This window comes from Cupressus sempervirens, chromosome 4 (assembly GCF_028749045.1).
Source record: "Cupressus sempervirens isolate cs-2001-9-10 chromosome 4, ASM2874904v1, whole genome shotgun sequence".
Classification (NCBI taxonomy): Eukaryota; Viridiplantae; Streptophyta; class Pinopsida; order Cupressales; family Cupressaceae; genus Cupressus; species Cupressus sempervirens.
The window spans coordinates 478,578,655-478,603,183 of record NC_143121.1 but is presented as its reverse complement, the minus strand read 5'-3'; the positions used below and the strand labels follow the sequence as shown (position 1 = coordinate 478,603,183).

Genomic DNA, 24,529 nt, shown 5'->3' with positions numbered 1-24,529 from the left:
TCCCAATCTCCAATGCATCCAGGTGACAAATTAACGTACCAATTGAAGGCAATTTCCCCCAAGGAGTAGGGGAATAAACGAAGAACCACATCCTCGTTAGCAACCTGTTTTGCGATTGAAAATTTCCTTGAATACTTTAACGTGATCTTCAGTAGTTCGTGTCTCACCATAGATGAATCTTGGGCAAAACTTCTCGGGATTCTTAGGGAGGTCATGGAGTGCACCTCTCAAGTTTATTGGTGAGTCTACAGCATTTGCGAAAAAGGCCATCGGAGGGTTTGGCGGACCTAAAGGCAGTTGTTGAGGAGTAACTATTGGAATATGTGGTGGTCCACCAAGTGGTTGGAGTGGAGGTGGAGTTGAAGAAGATGATGAAAGTTCAAATGGAAGTGATTGAATCCAGGGTATTCCCTTGTCACTACGTGGTTTGTGGAAGTGGCTGAGCTCAAAAAACTCATGTGCACTTGGCCTAGAGCTTAATGCTCGCTGAAATGGGGATTCTGGATCAGAACCCTCCAGTTTGCATTACATATGGAAAAAGTGCACCTCTGCAGAAGTACACTTTCTCACACCACTGGATTTTGCGCACCTGCAGATCTGCGTACCTACAGAGCTGCACACCTGTGTACCTAAATTTCTCAAAAACTCAGAAAATTTTCTGCACTCGTGTGAAGTGCAGATTTTTGTAAAAAGTGAAGAATTTCGAAACTTTGGCAAATTTTTCACTTTTCTCCAAGATCTAAAAGTGCAGCTCTCCTTCTAGTGCCACTTCTGTTGAGCTGTCGTTTTACACAATGCCAAACAGCAGGAATTCTTGCGAAGTCCTCTCTTGAAAAGCTGATTTTGTGAATCAACTCCAAGGTTTTGGGCGATCTTGTGACCTACTAGAATCCGCTCAATTGAAGATAAATGTGAATGTTCACGAGGAGGCCTTTGCTGATTTGTTTTGATTTCGGATGAAATGAAGAATCTACACACTGTTTCAAAAATAACACTAAAAAAGAACTTTTTTTTTGTATTTTTATGTTTTTTTGTGAATGCAATCTAACCGTGCAACTAGCATGAAATCCTATCCTAACAAGGGGATTAATAAAGCAAATAACAAGAACTTTAAAGAAAATAACATGAAATTCAAAGAAAATAACGTGAAATTAAAATCCTAACAGACATAAGCTACAAAAAACAACACATCTACGAGTCAAGCTTTTGAAGTGATCGATAGGTAACCAATGAAAGTAGCAATCATCGGTGAGAAACTTTAATGATCGTGTGATATTTCACTCTTCATCAAATCGCAAAGCCACAGAACGTGCACTCATGCGAGATGGAGAGTTATGCAGCCACAATTCGATGATTTCTTCTCAAGCTCGTTACGTTAGCCGAATTTGTAAAACTGTAGCAAACACCAGAACTAAAAGATCGCACAACCAGAAACAAAGCAATAAACCTTTGGCTCAATCACAATTCCATAAACAAAATTCACAAAAATATGACACATTCAGGCAAGAATCACTACACTCCAAATGCGAGCACCAAAAGCATAATTTTATTGCATATTAACGGCGGCCTTGATTACATATTACAGTGGGGTATTTATAAGAAATCATCTCCTCAATTTGTGTTGAGAGTGAGAGATATCTTCATGCAATAAAATATTTTTTAAAAAATAAAACAAACTAATTATATACAAACTAACTACCTAATTGGTGCTTTGTAGGACTCCATCCATATTTTATTCATTAATTGGATGCATGAGCCTTTACATGTTCAAAAATTGAGAATTATGAGAGAAGAAAGAATGAGAAAGCTCCGAGTTAAAGTCGAAGTGTCTAGGAGTGCCACAAATGAAAGTTGATCCTTCACAAAGCGTTTGTAGGAGTTAAGTTGATCTATTTTTGAAACTGGCAGTCAACAATCAGCAAAGCTTTTCCAAACATGCGCACCTGCGGACCTGCGCTTTTCAAAATGGTCCAAAATCTCAAAATTTTACTAAGTGTCAAAATTGAAATTCTGGCATCTGGGTTTTGTCCTTTTTCATCCCAAAGCTATGTTTGGATGTTTGCCCTTGAATTTCTCTATAATCTCAATAATTTTACCCGCATCCAGTAAATCCAAAGCCTCATATTTGTCCTTGACCTTTTGTCTGTACTTGTCTACCTCAATTCAGGTGTCAGCAAAATCCTCGAGTTTGGCATCCAATTTTAACAACGCTTCTTCAATTCTAAAGGCTTGTCGGATGTCCTTATCATTAGCAACTTCCACAAAAATCTTCCTGAAATTCTCTACCACTGTCTCTACAGGTAACAACTTTTCTCGTTCCTCATCTTCAAAAATATCCAAATAAGCATCACTGTAGTGTTTCTCTGCTTCCAAAATTCGCTCTTGGGCTTGGTCCTTAAGCCGATGAATCTCCTCATGTAATGTTTCCATTACTTTATTGCTATCTGCTATTTTCTCTATCCAATCATCAATCATATCTAACTCTTCTCTTGTATATATATCAATCAAAATCCAGTACCTTTGCCCCTTTATGGCTTGTAGAGTTTGTAAATCTCTACTCCAAGCTTTTACTTCATCCATATTACCAATGTCCTACTTCAAAATTGCTACGATCTTATTTATGTTTTCCTGCATAGCATGCAGTAACTTCAAATTTCCTGTTATAATCAAAACACCTTTCTCCTCAAAACTTTCCCGCCATTGCTGACAAGCTTTCAAAAATGGATCCATATGCACTGCTCCCCCTTCTCTAAGAACAGTATTCAAAGTGTCCTCGGGGTGCTCAAGATCAAGAGGACCAACCACTTTGGCCAAATATCCCTTTAGGATCTCGATCTGCCTTTTAAGTGTTTGAAGTTCGACCTCATCCTATCCCATGCTCTTTAAGACCTCTTTTATCCCCATGGTCACCATTAATGACGCTATATCCCGTGTAGGTCTCCCAAGCATGGTCTCTTTAAGCTGATAATCCTTGGGACCAAGGCTTTCTACATCCGTGTCTTCAGAGGAACGGCCACTTGCGCAAAAATGTCTTCCTCCGAAGCACAGAATTTAGGTCCGGTACTCCTTATTACTTTCTTTTGGAGCCAGCTTGGGATCCACTAATCTAAAGACCTTCTTGAGGACGAAGGTGTGTGTTCTACTACCTCCTTCCCCTTGTCACTCCTCAGCATTGTTTCCCTCTGCAAGGGTTCTTCCTCTATGGCCTCTATTTGAGCAGACCTTGGCTGCTTCATAGGAAAGTCTAATGAATTGGTCTGCCCTAGGGAGATGGAAGACCCTTTCAATGTTATCGGGTCGTAGGTCCACGACCACTTCTCCAATCACGCTCTTAACCACTCTCTCCTCAGAAACAAAATGTTGTGTCAGAGCTGTGATCAATTCTGTTGACTGCACTGATACGGGATGCGAAGCTGCGCTCACCAACCCGAAACGAATCAGTGAGGATACTAGTGTAGATCTCTCGATGGGTTTGTTGCAGATTCTAAGAAATTCTCCCAAATCTATGTCCCAAGTTGGTATGTCTGATTTCTGCATGATCATCGTGAAATCTCGATTTTGATGGTACACCTTGGAACTTAAATACAATAGGTTTGGGTGTCATTTCCTCTCTAGATGTGGATGCCATTTAATCTTTGCATGTATGAGAAAAAACTTTTATTAGCTCAAAAATAAAAAACTAATGCAAAAGAAAACATTTAATTCATGTTTAATTGATTGATGACGGGAAAAGCAAAAAAATGCGTCTTTTTATTTTATTTTATTTTCATTTTTTTTAACTTTTTATATTATTTTATTTTTTATTTTTTTTATGGTTTTTGGGTTTATTAAATTCTTAGTCAAAAGTTTATGCATGGCGCAGCTTGGTAGTGCACGCGGCGAAGGGCAAAAGCAAGCGGCACCAAGGCGAGCCGCGCGACGGATGGAGGCGCATGGAGTGGGGCTTATACGGATGCGAAATTAACAACGCATGATGAGCAACGCGATGGACGCATATTTTTGCACGTCGCGGTTTTGGAGGCACGGCACGATATGAATGTGTGGTGGGCGAAAAAGGAGGGGAGTTGCTGCAACGCGCACGACATGGCACCAAGCTAAAACAGGCACAAGGCGCGCAACACTAAGCCGAAATGAGGGCGCACAGTGCCAAACACAAGAATGGGTGCGAGGGGTGCGCAACGCCAAACACAAAAATGGGCGCGTGGAGCACGCAGTGCCAAACTGGCGCAACGAAGCCCATGCATGATGTGCCACGCGGATTTAACTTGAACGCACCTTGTGTGTAAGCATTGTTTGCAAAGTGTTGAGAAATGAAAAAAAGAATGGTTTTGAAAGGGGAGGCGAGGGTTTTTGTAACCCCGCCCCACCCGCGGGGTGCTCATAGTGCCCCTACGCAAGTGCGCGGGTGCGCGGCGTGGACCTCATGGGTGGGGCACGCACAAATATATGCAGGTTTTTTCTTTTTTTCTGAAATTTTATATTTTTGAATATTATATATTTTTTTGTATCTTTTCAATTTTCTGATTTTTTGAATTTTTTTGATTTTTGGTTTTTTGGTTTTTTCAACTTTTCAATTTTTTGATCTTTTATGATTTTTTGACTCTTAACATTTTCTCGACTCTCGAACTGTGAGTTCGAGAGTCCGAAAAAAGTAGGGGGTCCCAATTCCGAGGGAATAGGGCGTGTGTTGTGTTACCACAACACTAACCTTTCCAAGACCAAGGAGATTGGAGATGAGGCATGGCTAAATATCCTTTTATTTTGTTCCCACCAAATAGCCCATATTATAGAAGCAGGAATGCACATCCAAATACATAAAAGCATTGAATCAGCATACAAGATTGGCCATGACTGGAATAAATCCCAAATAGAATTACTTAGTGGCATAGAAAGATTGAGTTTGCTAAGAACAAATTGCCAACATTCTTGTGCAAAAGTACAATTTAAGAGAAGGTGATCTGTTGTTTCTATGACTTGTTGGCAAAGCACACAATTAAAAGAATTAGCAATGTTTAGTCTTTGAAGTCTATCGCTAGTCAAAATCTAATGTTTTAATGCAAGCCATGCAAAGCATCCTACTTTTGTAAGATTGTGTTCTTCCAACAGAACTTGAAAGCATGATGGTTGATTTGATTATTTTGATTATATTGAAGTGCTAAGTAACCTTTTTTGATAGAGTATTTACCATCTTTAGTCAGGGCCCATAAAAGGCAATCTGGTCGATTAGACATGAAGACATCCCTCTCAACAATTAAATGTAAGAAAGAAACACTCTGATTTTGGGGAATGGGAAGGGGTAAAGGGTCTTTCCAGAATCAAGATGACCTGACCTATAAATCTAGAGATAGCTACAACATAATAACAAAAAGATGTACCCCAAGCTTGGATCATTATGACTGAGATATCCCTCAAAGAATCAACTGAAACAAGGGGGGGTAGCCATTCCAAGAATCAAACCAAAAATTTATACTTTCACCGTTGTTCACTTCCCATGAAATGAAGGAGGTAATAAGATCTTGAGAGGCCATCATAAAATCCCATATAACAAAACCTTTTGGTGGGTCAAGAGCAGTATACACCCTAGAAGATTCCAAGTTATCTAGATACTTTTCTTGCATAAGCCTGCACCATTTTGAAGAAGGTTTGTCATACATGTTCCAAACTAATTTGGCACCGAAGGCTTTATTCCAATTGGAGATGTTCTGCAGACCTGTACCTCGTATCTTGTAAGAAGCTGACATATGAGGAATAGAGACTAGGGGCAGCTTCTTTTGTCCATTCATGTTTGCTGACCAAAGAAAGGTGCGAATTAATTTTTTAATTTGTGAAATAACACCTTTTGGGGATTGCAAAATAGAAAAATAGTAATTAGGAATGGTAGAAGGAACAGTTTTAATGAGTAGAATTCTCCCCGAAAGTGATAACCATCTAACCTTCCAAGCACTAATTCTATTTTTTATACGTTCAACAACAGATTTCCAATATGATAATTTGTTTGAACCCATAAAAAAGGGGACACCCAAGTAAGTGGAGGGTAAATGATCAGGGGGAAAACCTAGTAGTTGAACTATTCTTTGGGTGATTAGTTGGGATGTACTGAAAATATAGATTTTGGATTTATTTGCATTAATGCATTGCCCCGAAATCAAAGTATATAAGTCAATGACTTTCTTCATGTTTTGTGCTTCTAGCAAGGTGGATAACCCAAATAATAAAGTGTCATCGGCAAAAAGAGAGTGAGTTATGGACAGTGATGTAACCACAATATTGACTCCTTTCCATAAACCCTTTTGCTTGAACAATTTTTAAATCTACTAAGGGCTTCTGCCATAATGATAAACAAGAAGGGAGAAAGGGGATCACCTTGACGAACACCTTGGAAATAAGAAAAGAAACCTGCTGGAGCCCCATTAATGAGAACAGAAAAATGTGCACCCAAAATACATGCTTTGATCTATTTAGACCATCTGTTAGAGAAACCAAATTTGTGAAGCACTTGTAGAAGGAAAGAGCAATTTAATTTATCATAAGCTTTCATCGTGTCAAGTTTAACCACAAAAGCCGCAATATTATGTTCTTTAATCATTTGAAGAGTTTCATGTGCTATTATTGCTCCCTCAATGGTTCCTCTGTCAAGAACAAAACCCCTTTGTTCTACCAAAATATTTTTTGGAATAATTGACTTTAAGTCTCAAATAGATAGGCTTAGTAATTATCTTATAAATGGTATTACAAAGAGCGATAGGACAAAAATCAGCAAAAGAATTGGGATCATTAACCTTAGGGATGATGGCAATATCTAACCACCACTTCTTATCATGGGGCTTTGTGGCAGTGTTTAGAGCGCATTGAGCATAGAGATTTTATGGTTTCTTGGAAAAGAGATATTTCTCATTCAAAGGAGGATGGGTTTTACTAGAAACTGCCATTGGAGAATGATATTTGTTTTCTTCCTGAGTTGCTGGAGTACAAAGCACATATGGATAGGCATATCGACTAAATATATGTTCTCATGAAAAATGCAAAATCGAAAGGCATTATTTCCATAGCAAATGAGATTTTGTAATGTTCCCTTTTGGAACATTAGAAAATATTGAAGACTTATTTCATGCAATATTAAATTGACTCAGAGACTCAGGCTCAAAATATTAAAACGGTCGATTTAATGTTATATTAAGGACAAAGGGGCAAGGAGGAACAAGACGAAATGCTTTAGGGAAGTTGAAGAGTCACCAGGGAATAGGACGAAATCAGAGAGGAGCCGAAGTGTCTTGATTTGTGTTTTAAAAGGAGAAAGTGGCTCATTGTTGGATATGCTTGATTTACTATTCAAATTTCTAGTTCTCTCTTGTGAGAGTTTTCAGAAAGCTTCAGCTTACAGCTAGTTGGAGGACATAGCCCCTCGTGCTAGCAGGCAGTGGTCGCAAACCCATTGTCTTGGGAAACATCGCTTCGAGTGTTTCAATTGCACTTACAGGTTCTTATCCTATCATTCCAATCCGACTGTTAACTATGTATTTAGGATTGGTTTATGTGTACTGGTTATTGTATTGTTGCTATAAAATACAATAACATATTTTGGAGTGTTGAAGGACTACTAGTTTATCCTGTTGATTTGTAATATCTTTTATGCTTGAGTCTTTTATATCATTTTGAAGCAAACAGATTTATGTGAGAAATACTGGTTTCTGATTGCTGTTCGTATTACATCTGCCTATGCTTGGAAATTCTAAATATAAAGTTGTAAGAAAATGTTTATTAACTGGTGAAGAGATTTCTGGCTCAAACATCGCATTGTATTCCATTTGCCTATTACTCAGTTGAATATAAGAAGAAGCTGGTTAAACAACTGCCGGTTATTGTACTAATTTCGTTGTGTTCAAATACACCTACAAGATTTTTTGTTCTGGTTATTTTATTTTAAAGAGAAATCAGTAAATATCCTATCCGGGATATTACAGTGGTATCAGAGCCTTCGAACTTGCCATCCTGTGTGCATAGTTCGAGGATTCATACAAACATATTTATAGGCTACTCAGAAGCAAATTGTAAAAGCCGATGCTTATGTGGCAACTTGTGATGTATCGAGAATTAAAAGGTTGATAGCATCAGAATGGCGAAAATGGGAATTTTTTGATAATATCGACAAACTTGTTGGTGTGCCAGTTGTTACTGTCCAACTCAGATTTAATGATTGGGTGACAGAACTCAAAGATATTGAGCGGTCCAGGCAACCAAGCCAAGCTGCTGGATTGGATAATCTTCTCTATACACCCAATGCTGATTACTCCTACTTTGCAGACCTTGCTATCACTTCACCTGAAGATTATTATCGCCCAGATCACAGCTCTTTGCTTCAGGTTGTTTTAACTCCTACCATTGTCAAATGAAGAAATTGTGGACCGTGTTCATAAACAGACATTGGACCTCTTTCCATCAGCACAAGGGTTAGAGGTAACCTGGTCTAACGTCATTAAAATTGGGAAAAAATTGTCTGGTGGGATGAATTTGACATGCCGTGTGCTAATTTGTTAGATAGCTAGGTGGTTTGATGAATATCCAATTGATGTTATTCGGCTGAGTTAGTTCTAGTTGGAAGCACATTATATTTAGATCTCCTGGCTGAGTCGGATTCCACCTTTAATGCTTTGGGAAGGAGATTATTAATAAAGCCAAGACGAATTCAGAATTACCTTGAGTCACGTCATTGAAATATGATAGCTCAGAATCTATCAAGAAGCACGCACAACAGGCAAGAATAAGTTCAGCGTGGGATTAAGAACTTTCACGTGACTTGTATCAGACCAGTTAGATCGTGAGTGGGTTTGTGTTTCAACAGAGCTGCAGATTTGTTACCAGACGAGTGAAATAGAGCACAAGCTTGGTGTTGCTTGTAATGGACGGCATTGACATCATGCTTCCTCATCAATCTTTCTAGCAAGGCATTTCCGCATAGCAATAGAGGAGGAGTTTGAGACGGCGTGTGCACTCTAGAATGCTATGGCATTTATCATAGGAGAAGTCTTTGAACAAAGGATATCATCACAGGGAGCAGCTTAAGGAGTGAGCTCTCACACTGATTGAGCCGGATACAACCAGGATACTAGAGAGGCTAGTAGCAATCTAACAGGTCACGTACCAGATATAAGTAATCGCCGTGGGTACTAGAAGGAGTTCTGGCCGAGACAGATAAGTGCAAAGAGGAGGGAGTTCCTTCATGCTGCCAGTAGTTTCCACTTAACGTGCGACAACTCCTTTGGAGATTCAGGGCAGTTGGAGGGTTGGAAAAGTTCCAAGTGCTTAGCGTTACATGTAACGTTTGCATCTCTTGGCAACGTGGCAGCACCTGTTGAATCTTTACAAGTGACGTGCACACAGTATTTCGAAACTGTCAAACGCTTGAGTTAAAAGCTTGCAGTGAACTTAACGACACCTGTAAGACAGTCGAGAATGATGCATAGGATATGCCAAGAAACTATTAACGCATATTTGAAAGTCGCGACAGGAATTATAAGCTCTTCTTTTTTTTTTGTAGCGCTTCAGAAGACGTAAAGGACAGGTGCGTAGTGAAGGACAGATGCTGATAATGGTATTCGTGTCGATCGGGAGCATTAAAACTTTGATAGCTAATAGTAGTTGAGGAGAGTCAGGATGCACAGAGAGGCCGACGAATCAGTCTGAACGCGTAGGCACTAAATTGTCTGTCGTTGAGACTAGAATCTGAAGGAGGCATCATCAGGTTAAAGAAAATTAGGTCTACCTTTCCATAGGTCGAGTTTTGGGCAATCCCTGAATTGGTGGCTAAGAAAAAATGTTAGGAAATTTACCAATCTAGGCAGAGTGGATATTTCATTGCCCCCAGAGCTGAAGAGCGTCTTTGAAACAAAAGGCATATTCTTTACATTTGCTTCTGCAAGGTCTGATTTGTATCCACATGAAGTTTCTGTTGATAGAACAGTATGAGGAAAGGATAACAGTATGACCACACATCTCCAGACACGACAGTCACCATTATCACGAAGATAAATCGAGCATAGATGTAAGACCAGGCTCAAGCAAAGATTCGGGCTGGAAGAACTTAAAGACAAAACACAAAATTTATTTTTCACTAGCCCGTGGGTTTCAAGACCACCTATAGAAGATAGTTGCATTAATGAAGCTATTTGTGCTTCTAGCACTAATAATTAGAGAGTCGGATATGAGTTAGAGGAAAAATTCGAAGAGCAAAACCAAGTTATCTCTAGTCTGGTCGGTTCTTCTTTACTCACGGTGCACTTTCTAGAGCAGCGGCTAAGAAGGGAATTGAAGGCTGTGGATTCCTCAATTGGAGTGAAAGCAATTTTTCCAACGTCTGCGATCACATTCAAAGTTCTGGAGTCTACCCTTTGCTGCCTGCGATTGAAGAGCGGATGTGAAAGAACCAACTTTAAAAGTGGTACTGATTCATATTTTGTTGGGAAGAAACAGTGACACAAATTGTTTTCAGAACACTGATTTGTTTCAGAGACTTGAGATTGTCTGGCATGTGTTTGCTAAAATGCTCTAGTTTCAAAACTGAATCTTGGTCCAATAAATTTATTAGCAGTGCCATCAGATCATATCCAGGTTGTTTGTGGATTATTTGACAAAATTGCTCTCATACTATACATTCAACATTCTAATTACAGAATTTAAGCTCAGTTTATTACAGTGAACTAGACATTGAATTAGTTAGTTAATCATGTTTACCTCAAGTACCCAGAAGCAATGGGACCAGAATATGGGGAAGCTTAAACAAAGTTTGAAAAGGTTGGATGAAAATCAAAAAAAGATGAATGAATTGATTTCAGACCCTGCAAAACTAGAGAAAGTGGCAAGACGTATGGTTTCTAGTGTTAAGAGGACTACATCACAGAACAAAGGGAAAGAGGAACAAGAGGTCTCTATAGTGTCTAGAAGTCTCTATAATGAATTTCCAGCAGTTAGTGATCATCATACAGCTGACTTTATAGAGAGCAAAAATCAGATCTTGGAAAACAAATCAGAAAATTCATTTGATGACAATGAATCCCAAGATCATGATGTGGATGGACACGCAATCACCTTGGAAGTGGAAATGCATGAAGATATTGTTATATCAACAGCATCTACCTCGTTAGTTGAGTCATCCTATGAGGTGCATGGCAACAAAACCTTTGATATTGAGGAGTGCCTAGACGATAGCATACACGATGTTGATTATCATTTGGTGAGTGACATTGATTCAGCCTCATATCACAGTGCGGATGACAAATCGGAAGATTTGTGTAGAAATTTTTCATCACAAGGGAATCATCATTTAGCAACCCAATTGAAGGTTAATGATAGGATGGTTGCCTCAACTGTTAGGCATTTTGACGTTGCTCGCAAAATGTGTGCCACCTATGGTTGGGGTAGGTACTCCTTTGACAGATGAGCATGGTGATAGTGTTTTTTCCCTTGTAGAGATACATGCACTCCAAGAAGCGATTGGAATGATGAAACAAAATTACCTACAACTACTTGCAGATAGAGATTTTCTTCTCGAATGGGATCACATTTGTTATGTTGCGTTGTAGGGAAAAGAGGAGAAGGTTGATAAGCTCACTCATGAACTTGAGGTGATAACGAACTCTTTGCTGGGTGCCCAGTTAGCCCTTCAAGAGTCACAATTACGAATTGAGAATCTTACAAAGGAGTTGAGTCTAGCACAGTCTCCACCAGCTGCAGATATAGTACAATTACATACAAAGGCAGTTGATGAGGATCTTATATCCATAGGTTGTAGTGGGAATGTGGTTACATCTATCACAAATATGGTTACACAGGTTTCAGTTGGAATGAGTACCTTGATGGAGAACAGTAGAGAACCATTGGTTGTATTGAGTTCTCCTAAGGTTAGTGTTGTGACAGTTGATACAAGACAGTTTACTGGTAGCTCTTGTGTCACAAGGGTGGATTCTCCTGAGAGTTGTGTGGTAGTGCACAACACTACTCCGTCATCCACACAGGGCATTCGCAGAGTGTCATCTGGTTGGGAGTATAGCTCTCATGTTGATTTGTTTCCATCTCCTAGAAGCAAATCTATCACTTCATTCCATGCAGCTGATTTTGGATACCAGCTTGTTGATCAAAGTCAGAGGGATCAGCTACTTGATTCAAGTGTTTTTAATGATGAGCCATTGGCAGAGGTTGGAGCATTTTACCGCAAATACACAGTGAGGAGTGTTGATCATTTTTATTTTGACCCACGCACAGAGGACTTGACGATGCATTGGTGTGGGTTGGTTCAAAAATTATATCATCCTTTATGGGATGGGTATTCACCATCTTCGGAAGGTGGGATTAGGGGATGCAAGCATCCAACTCAGCTGTTTGTGGGGGATTATTTGCAGGGAAAACTGTCGATTATACATCATGCTGATATGTATCCAACATGGTTTGCTACTTCTATTTCACAGAGTTCTCTTGTAGATACATGGTTACAGGACGACTATAGTGTCAGTTGGCATGATGGGTTGGTTAGTTATCACATCCATGGGAGTTTAGCGGGAGCTGTAGAGAGATGTTGTGTTATAGACGCTACCAGGTATTTTTACCTCTATATAGCGAATGGATGTGGGGTTCAATTGTTTTGGGATCCAGGTGGCAATAGTTTTGACACAATGTATTGGTTGATCAGGAATCCAAGTGCAGGTGTTGAGTTTTTTCAGAGAGTTACATGGGATTCAGGGATTTGGTCGAGAGATAGATTGCAAAGGGACATCTGGCTTCGCAGTTTGGCCATCATTGTTTTCAGTTTGGATTATAGGGCTGCCTGCAGACTCGTATGGGATCTTGGTACGAATTGCTTGAGGGCAAGCAATTTTAAGGAGGGCAGATTTGTAATGTTCCCTTTTGGAACATTAGAAAATATTGAAGACTTATTTCATGCAGTATTAAATTGACTCTGAGACTTAGGCTCAAAATATTAAAAAGGTCAATTTAATGTTATATTAAGGACAAAGGGGCAAGGAGGAACAAGACGAAATGCTTTAGGGAAGTTGAAGAGTTACCAGGGAATAGGACGAAATCAGAGAGGAGCCGAAGTGTCTTGGTTTGTGTTTTAAAAGGAGAAAGTGGCTCATTGTTAGATATGCTTGATTTACTATTCAAATTTCCAGTTCTCTCTTGTGAGAGTTTTCAAAAAGCTTCAACTTTCAGCTAGTTGGAGGACGTAGCCCCTTGTGCTAGCAAGCAGTGGATGCAAACCCATTGTCTTGGGAAACATCGCTTCGGGTGTTTCAATTGCACTTACAGGTTCTTATCCTATCATTCCAATCCGACTGTTAACTATGTATTTAGGATTGGTTTATGTGTATTGGTTATTGTATTGTTGCTATAAAATACAATAACATATTTTGGAATGTTGAAGGACTACTAGTTTATCCTGCTGATTTGTAATATCTTTTATGCTTGAGTCTTTAATATCATTTTGAAGCAAACGGATTTATGTGAGAAATACTGGTTTCTGATTGCTGTTCGTATTACATCTGCCTATGCTTGAAAATTCTAAATATAAAGTTGTAAGGAACTGTTTATTAACTGGTGAAGAGATTTTTGGCTCAAACATCGCATTGTATTCCATTTGCCTATTACTCAGTTGAATATAAGAAGCTGGTTAAACAACTGGCGGTTACTGTACTGATTTCATTGTGTTCAAATACACCTACAAGATTTTTTATTCTGGTTATTTTAGTTTAAAGAGAAATCAGTAAATATCCTGTCCGGCATATTACAGATTTTCTCATTCAATCTCACCCAGTTTCAAAGGATTGTAATCTAGTATCACAAATTGATATCCCAGATTAGATGTTGCAATTGATTCTCATTACATTACATATATTCCAAAGAAGAGGTTCAACCCAGTATTTAGAAGGGCTCAAAGGGGGTTAACCCTAGTATTTAGAAGGGATCAAAGCCAATCTCACCAATGTAATGATCCTGAACAGTTTTGGAAATGTTCCCGAAAGTTTCAAAAATTTTCCGGACAGTTTCAAAGATGCTTCCGTGTTGCGCGGTCGCAAACTATGCTACGCGGCCTCAGTTGTCTGTGCTGCACGGCCACTTTCTCGAACGATTTCAAAGATGCTCTCGTGCTGCACGGCCACTTTCTCGAATAGTTTCGGAGATGCTCCTGTGTTGTGCGGCCTCAGTTGCCTATGTTGCGCAGCTATTGCCCATGCTGTGCGGCTACTGCCTGTGTTGCGCAGTCACTTTCCCGAACGATTTCAAAGATGCTCCCGACAGTTTCTACTCTTATACCACTGTTATGTTCCCAAGTACAGAGGACTAGGTAACTGGCGGAGATGAAGCTTGAATAATTCATACGTGAATGAAAAGATCAGCTACACAATGCAATGGGGGCCGTACGGTGCAGGAAAGTGGAGAAATTACGGAGTTGCTTTCAAGAAGTCCCTACAATGCTGAAGCAAGGCGCAGGAGAGGCTGTACAGTATCTATAGGAGGGTCGTATGGTGAAGAAGCAAGAGCCGTACGGTGGGTGTGTCAAGGTGACTCCCGTATAGTAGAAATCAAAGGCCATACGATGAAGGTGTTTCAGGCCATACGGTGATGGTATGTTTCAGGCCGTACGGTGGAAATGAAGGGCAGTACGGAAGTTTGGAGGAGGGACAATCGTCAACGAGTATTCGTATCGAAAGTGATACAACCACAACAATGATGGTGATTTTGCTCATACAAAAATAACAACAAATTTAGATGAACTCCAAACAATAATAGACACTTGAATACAAATAATCCTTCAATTGATATTTGTCAAAGATGATGCTCTGATTTGCCAGATCTGAGCGAAGTAATACATGCAACAACAGAATAGGGTGAGGGTTGAATCCCAATCAAACCACACGAGCCAAATAGAGAAGATCTTTCACTTCCAAAATGGCGAACGATCCAGAACTCCAACAGGAATTCGTAGTACATAGAAAATAATCCAAAAGCATTATCAAAGATTACTTACAAGTTGTGCTTAAATACCCGTCGAGAAACTTTTCGAAGGTGTATAAAGATAGCCAACGGTGACACAAACTTTAGAAACAAAATAAAAATGGGTCTGAGATATATTAAATCAATTTGAACCACAAATACAAATATTAACTTGCCCCATCTTAATTAATTAGAGTAACTAATTAAAGGTCCTTATATTATTTAAATGTTGGGACTAGTTAATTAATTAATTAAATTTAATTATTACATTAAAATTTGGGAACATGACAAATCCTCACTGCCCAAGGATTGCTTGCCCTCAAGCAATCCATCATCTGACGAAACATCAACTCCTTCAGGGTCCCAAATCAAACACGTGGGCGAAATGAGTGAATTGTTATCAAACCTCCCTTGCACCACATTGTCATTAAGCATTTATTGCGCCACTCTAATATGAACATTGTCATAGCCTTCACCAGGATCCCACTGACACAAATTGATGAAATCTTTCACGTCATTATGTTCAAAAATCTCTTTGGGTATGGTCATGTACACAGACGCTGATGCTAGCACATACTTACTGACACAACCGCAACGATCACTATTATATTCCTGATGGATGAAACCTTGACAAAGAGAGCTTCATTGGTCAGAATGTCGACGAAGGGGGCCTCGACTATGAGAACCTTGGCGAATGGAGCTTTGGCGAAGGGTGCCACGATGATGGAAGCCTCAACAAAAAGTACCTCAGTAAAGGGAACCTTGCCAGAAAAACCCTCGACGGAGAGTACCTCAGCGGCAAACAAAATTTTAGCTACAAATAAAACCTCAATGACACGCAGAACCTCAGTTGAAGCCTCGATGATGGATAGAGCCTCAACAACGACCAATGTCTCAATGGTGACAAACGCAACTATTGTGATCGATGCAGCCACAATGACGGACACACAATGATGATGGAGACAACCATGACCTCCTCGACGGATACAACTACAACGATGGATACAGACTTGACGTTGGTGACGGACACAACGATGTTGACAGACGCAACGACAATGACGAACATGATGATGGACTTGGCAATAGACACAGCTGCAATGACGACAATGGACACAATGAAGATGACATACATGATGACGACGACAGTGTCAAACATGGCAACGAACAAGGCAGCGGTGATGACAACGAACACAATGATGATGATGGATATGGTGATGGTGACAATAAAGGATACAATGACGGTGACGAACATGGACTTGGTGTCGATAACGGACACAACGGTGATGGATACGAAATCAACAAGGGACACAAACTTGATGTCGCTAATGGACACAATGGTAACGGGCACAAACTCAACGTCGGTGACATACATGATGGTGATAGCCACAACAACAATGACGAACATGAACTCGACAATGGACACAAACTCAACGTTGATGATGGACACGACGGTGTCGAACACGAACTCGACAACTGACACAAATTTGGCATCGGTGACGGACATGACAATGATGAACACGACGATGATAGACACAATGAGGGTGATGAACACCAACTTGACAATGGACATAGACACGGACTTGGCATCACTGATGGACACGACGATGTCGAACACAAACTCGACGACAGACATGGACTTGGCATCGGTGATGCACATGATGGTGTCGGACACAAACTCGACGACGGATATGCACTCGACATCGATGACGAATACGAACTCAACGACGGACAGGAACTCTACGTCGATGACAGACATGACAATGATGGACACGATGGTGACAAACACAATGATGGCGACGGACACAAACTCGACAACGAACACAAACATGCACTCTTCGTCGGTGATAGACATGACGATGATGTACATGATGGTTCCAAACACAATGATGGCGACGAACACGAACTCGGTGTACTTGATGGACATGATGGTGTTGGACACACTCAACGATGGACATGGTCCTTAGCAACAAACACCGCTTCTATGGTGGACACAACTTTGGCAACTGACAGAGCTTCCTCAACGGATAGTACGTTGGTGACAGGCACAACCTCAAGCGGAACATGATCCGTCCATGTCTTCACAAGATCCATGCAGGCAACCTCTTCATTTTTATGGTGTTCTCCCCATGTTGGTGTAGTAGAAAGATTTAGAAAATCCTCCTGGAGTAGCCCTGTAATCATGTTTTCATTCTCCTCATGTAAAGCATCACCCTTATCATTGTCATCCATTTTTTTCCACTTGTGCAAATGAGATATTAGTTTTTCTTCACAATGTTTAAAAACATTACTAACCGATCTATATGTTGCTATAGAGGGGATACAATCTAGATTATGCACAACCCATAACATAGATGTGATGGGTTGGGATATCTCATCCATCTCTTCAATGCACGAAATCATGACTCTCCATAGCAATTGGAATCTTAGTATCATGATCTTCCTTGATGGTGACCAAGAAGTAATGAAACATATCATGGAGCAAATTTTCTGATTCAAGATCTAAAAGAAGATTACTTACTTTGACATTTGCACAATTCTCCAATATTGTAGATCTCCTACCAAAAGGGTCATTACAAAAGTCATCAAGACTCTGAAAGCTATCAACTATCAATTGCAATATCTCTATCATGGTGTTATCATCATACGGTGCTTTAGGAGCCGAATTTCTCAAGACCTTTTTGAGACATGCTGCAACTGCCAATCTTTTATCCTTGTCATGGTATCTCAAACCCTGGGTTAACTTAAGGCATCCTTAATCGGCAAGAGGATTCTCTGTATAAATCTTGAAGGTAATTGGTCCACCTGACACAAACATACTTCCAATATATCTAATCGAAGATAGACACCCTCACTAAGCTCCTTGCCAATCCTTTGTAGTGCCTTCAACCACCACTCTCCATCGTTGTTCGAGGCCCTAGTGTGATCCAAGTACCAAAATCTTTCAATCATCCCAACAGGCTGACAAGATCACTAGCTTTGATACCACTATAATGATCCCGAACGGTTTCGGTAATGTTCTCGAAAGTTTCGAAAATTTTCCAAATGGTTTCAGAGATGTTCCTGTGCTGCGCAATCACAGCCTATGTTGTGCGACCTCAGTTGCCCATGCTATGCAACCACTTTCTCGAATGGTTTCGAAGATGCTCCTGTGCAGTGTGGCCTCAGACCATGCTAAGCGGCCCCAGTTGCCTGTGCTGCGCAGGCACTGCCTGTTCTACACGAGCACTACCCGTGCTGCACGACCTCAGTTGTCTGTGTTGCGTAACCTTAGTTTCCCATGCTACACGGCCACTTTCCTGAACAGTTCCGAAGATGCTCCCGTGCTGCGTGGCCTCAGTTGCCCGTGTTGCGCGGCTACTACTCGTGCTGTGCGGCCACTTTCCCAAACGGTTTCAGAGATGCTCCCGATGGTTTCTGCTTTGATACCACTATTATGTTCCCAAGTACAGAGGACTAGGTCACTAGCGGAGATGAAGCTTGAATAATTCGTACACGAATGAAAAGATCAGCCGCACAATGCAATGGGGTCCGTATGGTGGAGGAAAGTGGAGAAAGTACGGAGTTGCTATCAAGAAGTCCCTACGTGCTAGAGCAAGGCATTAGAGAGGCCGTATGGTATCCACAGAAGGGTCATATGGTGAAGAAGCAAGAGTCGTACAGTGGGTGTGTCAAGGTGACTCCTACAGTAGATATCAAATGTCGTACGATGAAGGTGTTTCAGGCCGTACAGTAATCGTATGTTTCAGGCCATACAATGGAAATGAAGGGCAGTACAAAAGTTTGGAGGGACAATCATCAATGAGTATCCATGTCGGAATTGATACAACGACAATAATGATGACGATTTTGCTCATACAAAAATAACAACAAATTTAGATGAACTCCAAACAATAATAGAGACTTGAATACAAATAATCCTTCAATTGATATTTGTCAAAGATGATGCTCCGATTTGCCAGATCCGAGCGAAGTAATATATGCAACAACGAAATAGGGTGAGAGTTGAATCTCATCGAAACCGCACGAGCCAAATAGGGTAGATCTTTCACTTCCAAAATGGCGAACAATCTAGAACTCCAACAAGAATTCGCAATTAGAAAATAATCCAAAAGCATACCCAAAGATTACCTACAAGCCGTGCTTAAATACCCGTCGGGAAACTTTTCGAGGGTGTACAAAGATAGCCGACGGCGACACAAACTACGAAAACAAAATAAAAATGGGTCCAAGATATATTAAATCAATTGGAACCACAAATACAAATATTAACTTGGGCCCCATCTTAATTAATTAAAGTAACTAATTAAAGGTCCTTATATTATTTAAATGTTGGGACCAATTAATTAATTAATTTAATTTAATTATTACACTAAAATTTGGGGACATGACAACCGATACAAGAATATACTGGAATTCTATTGTACGACTAAATGTTGGTACCCATTATCTTGTGACAAGTCCACATTTGTTGTGAAACTAGAGGACACCTTAAAAATTTGTCCTTTCTATTCTACAAATCAAATAGATAAGAAAAAACCTTTACGCATCACAAGCATGTGATAGATCCTTTAGGTTTCTAGCTTTAGCTAAATCAAGTTTCAGAGCTTTTAGACCTGTATCCCTAATATAATAAAAAATAGAACCGCTTCTTTGAAATGACAAAGTCTTGACACTATTTCCTCCAACAAATACTGGATTTTTCAAAATACATTCTGTAATAACTACTCAACCATACTAAATGCTTCTTATTTCTCTTTCTAGAGGAGACTTTTATCCATGTGCCTATAAATCAATATAGAAGGTTTACATGCAAAATGAAGTTAACTAAATACTTAATGACTACATTTGTCAACTGTCCCAACAAAATCTAGAAATTTCAAAGCTTAGGATTTCTTAAGGAAAAGAATCTCCACTAGAAGCAATTACTCTCGTCAGTAAATATTATGTAGCCGACGAGCCCCTTTGGGAAGGTTCTTGTTATGTAGCCGACGGAAGGTTCTTTGGAAAGTATATATACACCCTCCGAGATCATTGTAATCATCATCATAAGCATAATGTAATATCTTTGGCATATGCGAATAATAAAAAGAGTATTGTTGTTCTTGTCTATTGTCCGTATGCATTAATCTATTTACCTCATACGGTAAACATTTGGCGCCGTTGCCGAAGCAATAAAACTATGGAGGCTAGACGGAAAGGAAGTGGCCAACACAGTGAATGGGTCGAAATTGAATGTCTACCATGAAAGAAATAATGCACCTCCATGGACAAACAACTGGGAAAAGAATGACTGTAAATACTACATATATGTGAATACTATACATATGTAAGATAAGTAAGGACAGAGTTGAACATAATTTTTGAGTGCCATTGCGAAGTAATAAAGTAATAAAAGATCAAAGTACGGAAGCAATAAAATCTAGAACATGATTGTTAAATAGTCATTAACACAATTAGTGGAATGATTGTACCGTACGACATTGAGGAGTGGGTTAAGAACTCAGCAATACTGGACAGTTAGCATTGCAATATACAAGCTATACGAAAGCTTTGCTCATATATTTAAGTCACCATACAGCCAATAAAAGGCAAACAATTGTTAAAGACTGTGAACCATACAGTAGGACAAGCCAAACTATAAAGACCGTATAATGCACGGCAACAAGAAAGGCAGAGAAAAGATAAACACCATATGGCGTATGGCAAGGAGAAATAGAAAGAAAATCGAGCAAACAGTGGAAGAAAGTCGAAGCAGAAACCACAGTACAATGGATAGTACGGTGAATAGCGATGGAAGACAAAGTAAAGGACCATACAGCAATGTCAACTTGGAATAGGGAACGTACGACCTGATTTCGTATGGCATATACGCTCATATGAAGTCAAAAAACAAATTCGTATGATGAAGTCAGTATGGCCGGAGACAAAGAGGAGAAGGATCGTACGGTCTACGTTTGTAGAGAAGAGAACAAGCCGTACGACCAGAAGCAAGGTGAGCCACCAAACATCACCACATGGCCAAGGGGTGTTAGTTGAAGACTTGAAATTGTATTGTACAACATTTCTGTGTGCATATAAAAACAAATCATGCAAGCATTGTCAAGCAAGAAAGTAGAGGGAGAAGACATTTAAGACTCTTCAGGAAGCAAATGCAGTAAAAAAAAAATTTTAAAAAGATGACAAATAAAAAATGTTTAGAATGAATAACGCATGATGCTCAAGGGAAGGGAAAGACATAAACAGGTCGTAAAACATGAGCAATTCCCAGAAAGACTGCGGAATCGGAAGAAAATCACAAAAAATAGTGTGTTCCATGGAGTTTTGTGTGGGTTTGAGAGTGCTAATTTGGTTTTGGGGGTGCTGTCCCTCGACCTCGCTGGGGGCAATGCCCCCTAGACCCCCAGTCGGTGCAGTTATCAATTGTGGAAAGTGTGACCAGTTGATGAGACCTGGAGCTGCTGCAAGCATAGTGTCTGTGTGCCAAAGGTGGAAAGATCAATTGAAGCAAGCCTTTCGAGAGGGGTGATACGCTTTGAGGCACTTGAAGTAGGTGTTGGACATGAAGCTATTTTGGTGGATGCATAGAGAGCTCGGGAGGAGCTAATTATCCAGTTGAAGGCAGTACAGCGACACTTGGCTCAGGGTACCCAAGAGTTGGAAGCAAAGAAAGCAGCGCGGGTGGCTATCAAGGTCAGCTTCATTAAGGAGATAGTATTGTGTTAGCAGAGGCTACAAATGCAACTAGAGGATACAGATGCAACGTATTTTGGAGACCAGTTTGATGCAAGCATGGAACGAATGTGAAAGTGGTGTGAGAGAAACATATCTATCTTGTTATAGTTAGTTAGTTAATGTATTCCGTTTTCTTAATCAATCTCGGGTATTTTGTAATTGTTGTCCGGAGACAACTTTTTCTTTTAGGGGGGATGATGTCGTCGGTAAATATTATGTAGCAGACGGGCCCCTTCAAGAAGGTTTTTGTTATGTAGCCGACGGCCCTTCGGGAAGGTTCTTCGGAAAGTATATATACACCCTCTGAGATCATTGTAATCATCATCATAAGCATAATGTAATGTCTTTGGCATATGCGAATAATAAAAGGAGTATTGTTGTTCTTGTCTATTCTCTATATGCATTAATCTATTTACCCCATATGGTAAACAATTACCCATTACTCTTTAAGAACTGAGGTGGCTTCTATTTAATCATTTATATTTGGACCAACCACCTATTAACATCCTAGCATGCTTTAAAAGGTGATTGATTACTGGAGCTAGCTTGTGAACAAAGAATCCCATAAGAAAAGGAAAATAAAATTCCATCCATAAGTCCTTTGGTACACAACTAAATTTTTAACACCAGCTTAGATAATAAATTCCTTCGAAGCCTTTTCAGATAGACTAAAGAGAATATAGTTTTCCAGCCACTCATTTAGCCATTGACACATTACTCAATCTCATTTGCCTTAATGGTGCATATGTTTTATTGAGTGGATGCCATAATGATTAACATCTTCAAGCATTTCAAAAACCAGATTTCAAAATAGATAACTTTCTACGTTCAAAATAAATCCATTTCAAGGGACATCCTACCAAAAAACCAGAATCCTAAGAAATCTGCATCCTTAGGACTCAGAAAAATTCATCAACTCGTCAAACTCGTTTGAATTGCAACAAATCCAACCATTGGGATAAGATTCCCAGCACAAGTACAAAATCAATGCTCCTAGTTCTAGCAATACACTATTGGTTACATGAACAATGAGAGAGATGTATTTTTTCCTACCTGTGGCACCAACTGAAGTAGTCTCTCAGGACATTCTTTAATATTGGCTTCTGCTCCCCCAGCAAGAACCAAATCTTTACACAAAGGTGAAAAGAACACATTTTGAAAATTTACAACCTGCATTGCAGCAAATATGTTGGATTTCTTAAACCTGTTACAAACAAAATTAAGTTCTTATACACAAACAGATAAAGATCACAATGAGTTGACAAAGCAGCAATACCATTAAAAGAATAAGCCTGGGGAAATTTGGTTTGCATGAGAAAAGATTCCACATGTATTACTTTTGTTATGATGTTATGCATAAATCAAATCTAGTATGACAAAATAATAGAGGTATAACAAAATCCAAAACGTAACCACCAGAAACAATTTCTCACAACATCTGGAGTAATGTATTCACAGGGATCTCCAACTTCATAAAGAAGTTGTTGAGCACAAGTTCTGAAACTGATTTCCCCTCCACTGTTCTCTGCTTTGCCCAAATAGACTTCTCCATCAAAGGTGATGTCTGCAAATGGTAGTGACACATCGAGAAGTTGCTGAAAAGAAAAGTTTCGATGTGGGTCCGCTGCACAGGTACAAACATAAGAAGGATACATTAGGATTACACATTCAAAAGTGTTCTTCACCAACTACTAGAAATTATATCTAACAACAGGCTTCTCAGTGTGATCTTTTCAGTTACAAAGGAACATTGCATTAAAATCAAAATAAAAGACTATTACATCTACCAAAGGTAATTTATTATCAAAATACAAACCACAGAAAATTGTCTACCTACTATCCTTGTAGACAACTACAAAGATTTTAGAAACTACTTCTCTACAACAGCTATCATCTAAAAACTGAAACCAATGAAAGTGAAAAGCAATAAATAAGAACAAGATATACTTGACAAATAGTGCCATGACAAAACAACACACACACACACAAACACACATACCCATAGCTGATTCAACTCGTTTAACTTGTCTACCTAGTACTTTATAGATTCCAAGTCCATATGTGTAATGTCCCCATTGTAGCTCACCTTGGTTCATACCATGGATTTAATGCCTATCAGTGACCCTCACAGACTAAGTCAAAGGGATACAAACTCTTAATTGGCAAAACCAGAGGCCAATTCCCATTTCAGATGATAGGGATGTTCAAGATTGCTCTTTGTTTGGTTCAGTTTGGCACACTTACTATTTATAGTAAGTGTCTGTTTTAGGAAACTCAGGATTCCTATCTTTAGAAGAACACCTAAACAAGTTTAAAAGCAGTGCTGAGAACTCCTTGTAGCACTCAGGTACCTTTAAAACATACTAGGATCCCTTTCGACCACTTAGGACACCTACGACTCTGTCAGGTAAATTAAAAATGTATAAAACTTTAGATTTTAATATCAGTTTCCATTGTACATGCACTTGTTATTAGTACTTGTTAACTCCCAAAAAGTGCACCCAATGCTAAGGTCCTTAAGACTCTACATTTTTCGGGAACATGGGAACAATCATTAGTTTGTGGGTACACTATTAAACAGATTGAACCTCTGGGTTCTAGGTCAGCTCCTTGGAATCAAACTGATACTTCACCTAAACTAAAAAATACTCTGAAACTGGATGGCAAAAGGAAGAAGTGACTATTACAAAAATAAGATTTGCATAATTAGAAAGGTGGTGATGCAACAATTAAACTAATGGAATCTGCTATTTTCCCTAACACAATGTGAACACGTACAGCAACCTTATAGAGATACAATCTTGATGGACAAACT

At 39.5% G+C, this 24,529-nt stretch overlaps 1 protein-coding gene across 6 annotated transcripts in view; it reads right to left on the bottom strand.

Annotated features, from left to right (window-relative positions):
* Nucleotides 1-24,529, bottom strand: part of LOC149562034 (propionyl-CoA carboxylase) — a 337,515-nt gene that overhangs the window by 164,216 nt on the left and 148,770 nt on the right. For 4 of the 6 annotated variants that reach the window (XM_089825585.1, XM_089825581.1, XM_089825580.1 and 1 more), the window contains 2 exons: nt 23,148-23,338; nt 22,768-22,884 (listed from right to left, as the gene is read on the bottom strand). In XM_089825585.1, coding sequence (XP_089681711.1) covers nt 22,768-22,884; nt 23,148-23,338 — 308 coding nt within the window. The remainder of the gene's footprint in view (nt 1-22,767; nt 22,885-23,147; nt 23,339-24,529) is intronic. The other 2 variants (XM_089825583.1, XM_089825582.1) reach the window with 1 other exon arrangement.